The 9,280-nt window shown below is 34.7% G+C and overlaps 1 protein-coding gene across 1 annotated transcript; it reads right to left on the bottom strand.

The window, feature by feature from the left end:
• Positions 1-265: 265 nt before the first annotated feature.
• LOC136820173 (phosphatidylinositol glycan anchor biosynthesis class U protein-like) lies at positions 266-7,902 on the bottom strand. Its single transcript, XM_067076407.1, has 12 exons — positions 7,651-7,902; positions 6,332-6,396; positions 6,165-6,227; positions 5,899-5,961; positions 5,653-5,750; positions 4,697-4,797; positions 2,294-2,391; positions 1,854-1,984; positions 1,426-1,569; positions 1,070-1,194; positions 679-821; positions 266-400 (listed from the first exon to the last, which is right to left on the bottom strand). Exons 1-12 carry the CDS (start codon positions 7,841-7,843, stop codon positions 287-289), a joined length of 1,338 nt encoding a protein of 445 aa, XP_066932508.1. The 5' UTR covers positions 7,844-7,902; the 3' UTR covers positions 266-286.
• Positions 7,903-9,280: the final 1,378 nt, after the last annotated feature.

Consider the following 9,280-nt stretch of genomic DNA (forward strand, 5'->3'; position numbering starts at 1 on the left):
GTGGGCGGCTGCCAATCCGCCATCGGAATATCAGATAGGTTCTCTCTTGGCTATAATTTTCACTTAGTCTTGAAAAGTTACGTTTCGAGAAAATGATTTTTTGACCGAATTGAAGTAAAGCTCAAAGAAGGAATTTTCCGAACAAGAGAAAAGTGGGCAGTGTGTTGACAAAATAGGTTTAGCAATGAGAAATATAAAAGCAATGACGAGTACATTTAAAATCAATTGTTCTTTGAAAAAACAAATTGTTAAATATCTTACTTCCTAAAAATGTTCGAATCAACTTTCACTTCATGATGACAATCCCTTCTTTTCCATCTTTTGTCTTCGGTGAGAGGCCGTTCTTCAAGTGAAATTGATGACGTAGAAATGCATACAGCACATCCGACAGTAGAAACACCTGGAAACGAATCCAAAATTATAAGCTTGACGGTGCCAGCATTCCATTATTCCAGAGTATGTAATATTTCACCAAAATAAGGCCTTGCTGTCTGCACTATATCTTAAAAAACACGCTCCATCGTTGATCTCTGTCTTAGCTCAACCGAATTGGCTCTCTCGGATCCTGTTACTTTCTTTAAGGACTTAACGGTAAAATCAGAATTCATTTTTAAGCATATCTAGGCGCCTTTTCTACTCTAACATAACTAACCCGAAAAACTTATTATCATTTAATACCTGAGCAGTGTTGTAGGCGAGTGTTACTGCATAAAAGAAGTTAGCGTTTCCCATGCCAGCATAAATCCACAAATACCACATGGAAGGGGCCAACAGTGAAGTGAAGAAAAACATACCGGCTATCAACAAAAAGTTACGCATGTCTGAAAAGGAGAGAGCGAGCATGTATATTATACTTTGACTGTCATTAAAATTTTCAGAAGGAATTCTTTACAAAGTTGAAAAATCATTATCAACATCCATTCTAGTTGATTGGGAACTAATCTGGTAGAAAAGATATCTGATCATTATTAGCATAAGGATTGAGTGCCGCAAATCTATTGTTTGTATACTCCACGAAAAGCAATTGAGGTATTGCTGAAAAAACTGAAAGGTTGATAAGAAAGCTTACATGGATAAAGATGACTCCACAGAGGGATCAACGCGAAGGGCAGCGATAAATTTCCCATGTTTGAATAGGATTGAAATAGAACCATCAAAGACAGCAAAGCGTATGATAAAATCATGGGTCGATTTCTGGAATGAAAAAATGAAGACTGTTACTCATCATTGCTAGCTGTAAATACCCAGGGAGGCATGGTATGTCCCTAAATAAATGTCACTCAAAGTGTTACTACAAAAACAACAAAAAGTCAAAATAGTTTCTTCAAGGGTCAAAAAAAAAAATTTCGAAAAAAGGGACACTATATGACACTTTCATAATTGGAAGGCAGGAATCAAGTATAAAAAAAGGAAAAGAAGACCCACCTGAATACGATAGCAAGAGGGAGGGCATAGATGAAGACATTTATTTGATACACCACAAGAAAGAACAATCGAAAGTGATCGAACATTTCTAAGAAGAAGTACCAAAACAAGCCCATGTTTGGCGTCAAATCAGGTGCTTGCAATCTGTCCAAACGAGAGAAGAAATGTTGTAATTCATAATTCAAGATATCTTAAATTAGAATGTACCTAGGAAATGATACCTTCTAGCTTTAGAACTCTGATAATGACTGGCTTCTCCTTATTGATGATGGCTGAGAGCAGTCTAAGAGTTGAACCATCTACATGATGGTTTATACAGGTTGAAAGAGACCGATTTCGATAATCCAGGGGCAAGGCTAGTACAATACAGTCAGTTATGATAACTGCTGCACCTTTAGAACGCAGCATTAGAACATTGAAAAACTCACATGAAGCCATATACAGCATCGATGAAGTCCCATGAATGATTTACTACATACGAGCCATACAATAAAGCAAACATCGTCAGGAAAAACCAAGTCAGACACGCAAATGTCTTCAACATATTACCACTAGCTCCCTGAAACAAAAAAGAAATTGATTGTGACTTACGTCGAATAAGGTATAATATCAAGCAAGATTAATGGACTTTTATTTTGACATAATAGAGGAGCATCAAATCTTTCACTTGAGAAAAAGCCATCTGAGACAATGTTTTTTGTCAAAGGTTGACTATCAATCATTAACCGAGAAAGGTTGATAGGAAATAAGATGTTATCTGTTGGTGTGCTTTGATGACTGAATTTGACTGAATGAAAACAAAGTCTCAAAAGTTTATCATCATGCTTTAACTGTTCACCAGAATAAAAAATCCTTTTTTCACTCTCACCTTTTTCACGGAGAGAATGACAGGAACAATGAGCATGATTGGATAAAGTGAGATGTATGAAACAAAAGCAACACAAATGCTCGCCATCGAACAATATCCTGAAAAGTGGAAATTCTGTTTTTAGATATCGATATTCATTATTTTTGAAGCAATAACTTCATGATACGCACGCCTTATTTCGGTGACTTAAAGTAAAATAAAGTTTTGAAATAATAAAGAAATGCTGGGAATAATGTTCACCATCAGCCGAATTTCTATTCTTTGAAAAGGCGTAGTATTACGGAAGTATAGCATTTGATCTTTCGCAACCCATTAAATCGAATGAAAAAGTTTTGATTGTAGACTAAATGTAACAAGCTAGATGCTGAATGGACCTACCTGATGATGAAAGTTAGATAGTAATAAGTAGGAAAATGATAACAATAAGTCAGAAAATATAGCAAACATCAGTGTTATTGACAATTGAATCATGCTTGATGGTTGGCATTGTTAAAAAAATCGGGAAAAAACTACATGAAATCTCGAAGAAATGCCAAAAAAAAACGGTTTTTCCGGCATATTCGACCGGAATATTTTTCTTCGAAAATCAGGCTCTGTCACATTTTAGGTATTTCTATTTTGCATCTGTGTGTAAAATTTCATGAAAAAATATATAGTACAGCTTGAGAAATTCAAGAAAAAATACTTTTCCGGCGATAATCAGCTGCTCTGGCGATTGTTAGAAGTTCCAGCTTCAAAAATCAGTTTCATTGACAATTATATCATACTTGATGGTAGGCATTGTTATCAATAATATTTTTGTGCGAAAAAACGAAGAAATATAAGGAAAAAGTCAAATGAAAATCTGCAAAAACGGCGATTTCCAGCATTTTCAGCTGGAAAAAGTTTTTTGCATTGTGCAAAAAATCAGAAACAAGCTAGATGCTGAATGCACCTACCTAATGATGAAAATTAGATAGCAATAAGGAGAAACATAAAAACAATCATTCAGAAAATATAGCAGTTAGCGAAATTGAATTAAATTTCATCATTGATTGTTGATAGGAAGAGAAGGAAGGGGCTCGGGTAAGTTATGGCATGTCTCAAAAACTGAAAATTACCATAATTTTTTGATCGCATTAGTCGACAAAAGATGACCAAACAAATGACTGAAAATGATGGGTACTGTGATGAAGTTTCTAACTTGATTTTCGGAAAGCCGATATCGTCTATTGGATAAACCATTATTGAGAAATTCAATTTTTAGTTTTGACGACGTCATCGATTATGACGTAATAATCAGTTTTTGCGCTTTTTCGCAAAAATGAGCGAAAAAACAATTAGGTTACACATCAGGTTAGAAACTACATTATGATATCCTTCATGTTCAGTCATTTGTTTGTTCGTTTTCTGTCGGCTAATGCGATCTAAAAATTATGGTAATTTTAAGACATGCCATAACTTACCCGAGGGAGTAGTGAAAAAAGAAATAAAAGTTCTGGTTGCAAAAATCAGTTTTATTGACAATTGAAACATGCTTATTTCCGACCGGAAAAAAATGTTCTCAAAAAATCAAACTCGGTCATGTTTTGAGTATTGCGAATACGCATTTTTCTGCAAAAAATCAGAAATAACTAAGGATGAAAATTCGAGAAAATGTCAAAAAACCGGTTTTCCGGCATATTTCCGGCATTTTCGGCCGGAAAAAAATGTTTTTCGAAAATCGGGCTCCGTCACATTTTAGGTATTGTTATTTTGCTTCAGCGTGCAAAATTTCATAAAAAAATATAAAGTACCATAAAAAAATATAAAGTACAGCTGAAGAAATTCAAGAAATACTGTCTTTCCGGCGAAAATAGGTCGTTCCGGCGATTTTTAAATAGTTCCGGCTTCAAAAATCAATATAATTGAAAATTGAAACATACTTGATGGTGGACATTGCTATTAATAATGTTTTTGAATGAAAAAACAACCAATTATAAGGACAAAGTCCAATGAAAATCCAGAAAAACGGCGATTTCCAGCATTTTCGGCCGGAAAAAAATTCTTTCTCAAAAATCGGACTCGGCAATGTTTTCGGCATTGCTAATACGCACCTTTGAGCAAAAATTAGAAAAAATGAATGATAAAATCTCGAGAAAATGCCAAAAAACAGTTTTTCGGGCATTTTCGGCCCGAAAATCGGGCTCCGTCACATTTTGGGCATTGCCATTTTGCATCTTTGTGCCAAAAATCAGAAAAACTAATGAGCCAATCTCGAGAAGTGCTGGTAACAGACGAACTGACGGACGGACGAACGGACACAGGTTAATTTATAGGAGGACCTCTAGGTAGGTCCAAAAATTCAATGTGTGAGACTCACAGGATATACATAGATTCAGTAAAAGAGAATATTTTCTACAAAATTGGAGGATGAATGAATACCTTTGGACATGGAAAACAATAAGAGTGAAATGACAAAATTGTTAATAATATTTGTAGATTGTGCCACGCAAGTCAAAATGGTGAATGGATTTAGCAGATATCTGGAAAGGAAAGGTGGAAGCAATTATTAACGAATCTTTCAGCTAATGACCTTACAAGTCTGCAAAGTAAAATAAGTTAGTTATAATTCAACCCAAATAAAACGTAGTTCAACAAGCTAGATGCTGAATGGACCTACCTGATGATGAAAGTTAGATAGCAATAAGGAGAAAAACGGAAACAATCCGTTAGAAAATATAATGTTAAGCGAAAAGGCATAACGCGTTAAATTTCATCATTGATTGTTGATGGGGAGAGGGAAGGGGAGAAGGGAAAAAGATATAGAAAGTTCCGGTTGCAGGAATCAGTTTTATTGACAATCAAATCATACTTGATGGTGGGAATTGCTATCAATGATGTGTTTTTTTTTGAGAAAAAACAAAGAAGTGTTAGGAAAAAGTTCAATGAAAATCTGCAAAAACGGGGATTTTCGGCATTTTCGGCCGGAAAAAATTTTTTCCAAAAAAATCGAACTCAGTCATGTTTTGAGCATTGCGAATACGCATCTTTCTGCAAAAAATCAGAAAAAACTAAGGATGAAAATTCGAAAAAAAGTCAAAAAACCGGTTTTTCCGGCATATTTCCGGCATTTTCGGTCGGAAATGAATTTTTTTTCGAAAATCGGGCTCCGTCACATTTTGGGCATTGCCATTTTGCATCTTTGTGCCAAAAATCAGAAAAAGCTGATGAGCCAATCTCGAGAAAAGCTGGTAACAGACGGACGGACGGACAAAGGTTAATTTATAGGACCTCCAGTTAGGTCCAACAGGTAGGTCCAACAACACCTTTCTTCATTACAAGTATAATTGAAATATTTAAATCAGCTGAAACTTGACCAATGACAGACGGAGACTTACAAATTTAAAACAATAAAGGGAACAATAGAATTCTCTTTGATCCAAATACTCTTTGTGTCTGCGGCATACTCCTTCTTCTCGGAATCTTGTGCTGAAAGCTGAAAAAGGCCATGAATTAAATTAAAACTTATTAATGAATAGCGATTTTGTGTACCAGGAAATTTAATCAATTTAAATAGGAAAGAATTCCAGGAAGGATGGTATAGCATAATAATACGATCGAATAAACAATGAATAAGAGCGTACCTGAGAAGCAGTATAACATTGACACAACTTGGACAACACGATTCCAATTGCTAAATCAGTCATCTATGAAGGAATTTGATAGAAATAATATCGGTTATGAGATTTTCGAACAAAAAGGGAAGACACATCCACGCATTGGTCGATACATCTGTCACCACCTCAAAAGACGTCCTTGAATCTTTATCGTGAACTTTCTTATTGACTTTTTCTTTGAAAATGAAGAATATTTTTCAAAACACAAAAATTTATTTTTTAAATGTTCTCACCACAAAGAAGGGGACAGTCCACTTTGATGGAAGTAACTTGAACATCTCTACGATCAGTGGTGGCTATAAATGAAAAAACATAATTATTGAATGACTAGATTTACATTAAATTAAACTGATAGTACTTCGGACGAAGTGAAGTGCACTGGAAAAAGTTGGCAACAAACCTGATGACACACATCTCCAGAGTACGGTGAAAGTCCCAACTGTGACAACGTGATACATTCTTCAACTAAAACGAAAAAAAATACCACTTCTATAGAATTTCATCCCCATCGCCACAAAAATATTTTCATATTAAATTTGCCCATGTGTAAAATCTGAAGGTTATAGCTTGATAAATCGATTGCATTGTTTCTCTCATTTCTAGGTTTGCTGACCAAGGGTATATATAAAGAAACTAAACTAGTAATAATACATGATTATGGATTTAAATAAATATTAAAAAAAGATACTCTACAATTTTCAGAAAAAATACACAATTTTATTAGATATTAGATATTTTTCTTCTGTCTTTCTTCTTTTGATATCGTTCCAATCTCAGAGCATTTAAACTTTCACAAACAGCTTGAATCTTTGACCGCCATAATGGGCGATCCATTGCAATTACAGTCCAATCGAGTAAATCGATTTTCTTTAAGAGTTGTTTACAGTTGTCTTTGTATCTCAGTTTTGGTCGTCCAAAAGAACGTCAACCATATTCAAGTTCTCCAAACAAATTCATTTTGCTGCTCTAACATTTTGCATTCTCCCAACGTGACCAAGTCATCTCAAACAACTTTTTGCCAGTAAAACTTCAATATCTTCAACATGAGCTCTGATCAATACCTGTTCGTTACTTACATAATCATCCCATTTGATTTTCATTATGGAACGGAGGTGACGTTGTTGGAAGGTACGGAGTTGTCGAATTTCATAAGAATAAAGAGTCCAAGTCTCACTCCCGTACAGAAGAATTGGTAGTAAACATTGCTTATACACTGTGATTTTAGACGAGATTGTCAAATCGTGGTTATCAAAGACTCTGTGTCTAAGCCTACCAAAAGCACTGGATGTTGCTTGGATGCGTGAAGTGGTGAGTTCGACTTGAAGTTTACAATCTTTGATGACAAAACTGCCAAAACTATTATTACTCTGCCAAAACTTACATAATGTGGAATATAAATTTAAAATCCTCAAAACTTAATCTCAATGGAATTTAAAATAATTACAAAACAATGTAATTTATTTGTTCAATTGCGTAAGAAGTTTTGGCAGATTACATTAAAAAGCTTGCAGTTTTCATAGAGTACTGTAGGAATTTTGAAAAAATGTTCCATTTCCAAGGCAATTTAAATGGGTTTTTAAAAGAAATCGAGAATTTATTTTAATGAACTCTGCTCCTAACTCAAACTTGTTACTGTAGCTCATTAGGGTTGCAGTTTCAAAGATTTCAAAGATTTCAAAGATTTCGGCCCTTAGAAATTTGAAATGAAAAGTTGATTACCTCTGAACCAAGATGTTATGGGACTTGATATCTCCACTCTTCGTTTGAAGACTTCACCAAAATCAAAATAAATCAACAGCCACCTTACAACAGTTGAAAATAAGATAGTCAAGGTCCATTTAAGAATCATCGAGGCTGTACCGTGTCGTGATTTTAGTGCCTTCATTTCTTCTGTTTTTCCTTTATTTTTCATTTCGTTTTCTGTTAGACGTTTTGAAATTTCAATTTCTAAGAATTCCTTTCATTTTCTTTCTAAAATATACGAGAAAATAGACAACAAGTTATTACATACTTCTAATCAGTAAAATATTTTATATTGTTAAGTATGATAAATGCATTTGCTTGATTTGCTACTTGGGAAAAATAAGAAGTTTTTCAGACATGTGTTGGGAACAGGAGCCTAGGAAAACCAATGATCTCGTTTCAATTCCAGTAAATAATTTTCCGTATATTTAATGTCTACAAATATTGATACCATTCCTAATTTACAAAAGACAGTTAACTAATTTCATCAATACAAAAATCTCAAATTAAATCTTTATATACAAAAGAAACTTAAATGACATTAGGTAAGAATGAATTTGAAACCATTTATAAACCTATCAAAAACCGAAAATAACCCCAGAAAGAATGAGAGATCCAGTTTTAATTTTCATACGATTTTGACTAAACATTTAGAATCTCCTCAAACCAAAAATTTGAAAAAGTTTAACACATTATTACGAAGCATTCTTCAAAACATCTCTAGATAGAAAAGTGAAGGGTGCATGTTTAAACACAAAATGTGAGTGACAAATACAAAGACAGGTAGATGCCCTGATAATTAGTCGGAGCTGCTTGAAGAAGAGCTGTCATTTACATCTATAAAGAAAAGAGAATTATAAAATAATTGTCTCTGAATAGCTGCTTTATTGAAAAGGAACATGTAATTAAGAATCAAACAAATTTATTCAAATTATTATCTGACCACTGAGACATAGTTGCCAACGGTCCCGCATTGAGCGGGACAGTCCCGCGTTTAAGCTCTTTGTCCCGAGTTCCGCCCGCATACCTTAGATGTTCCCCATTTTCGAGAAAACTCGGAAATTCGTAGAACTCTTGGAAAAAAATAGAGAAATGCTACTAAAAATATGTTTCCACAAGCACAAACTCACTTCCTCATTTTTTCCATTCGCTATTTATTGAGGCTAATGCGCATGATTTGCAGCTAAAGACGGTATTGCTCCACAACAGTGATTTTTTCTTCAATCGCTTATTTCTAAAATGGCGACTGAAACCCCCAAACCCCTAACCTGAGAACAGATTGCAATTGTTTTCTGCCCACCACGCTGAAGCTCTAAAGGGATGGGTGAAAACAAACAACCTGACGTCTTTGTTGGACGGATTCATGCAAGACCGAGTTCAAAACAATATCCTGCAAACTAAACGCCGCTTCAAGGTTTGTTTAGATTTTTCTGCAAAGGATTATGGGGTAGATTTTTTTTGATAGATTTGGCGGGTGAGAAATGGCTCAAATGGGGCGCCGTTTTTACAACGAGCACCTTGTTGTAAACATTTGTGTGACCAATGATGTTATATTTCGCATTGTGTCTTTAGAGCAAACCGTGTAGATAGCGAAATCCACATCTGG

The sequence above is a fragment of the Clytia hemisphaerica genome, unplaced genomic scaffold, assembly GCF_902728285.1.
Source record: "Clytia hemisphaerica strain Z4C2 unplaced genomic scaffold, Clytia hemisphaerica genome assembly, whole genome shotgun sequence".
NCBI lineage: Eukaryota > Metazoa > Cnidaria > Hydrozoa > Leptothecata > Clytiidae > Clytia > Clytia hemisphaerica.

Coding starts and splice junctions, on each gene's coding strand:
- LOC136820173 (XM_067076407.1), bottom strand. CDS start 7,843: ATGAAAAATAAAGGAAAAACAGAAGAAATGAAGGCACTAAAATCACGA. Junction 4,798..5,652: donor CCCTTTATTGTTTTAAATTT/GTAAGTCTCCGT, acceptor TTTCCTTTCCAG/ATATCTGCTAAATCCATTCA. Junction 1,985..2,293: donor TCATTCTCTCCGTGAAAAAG/GTGAGAGTGAAA, acceptor TTTTTGTTTCAG/GGAGCTAGTGGTAATATGTT.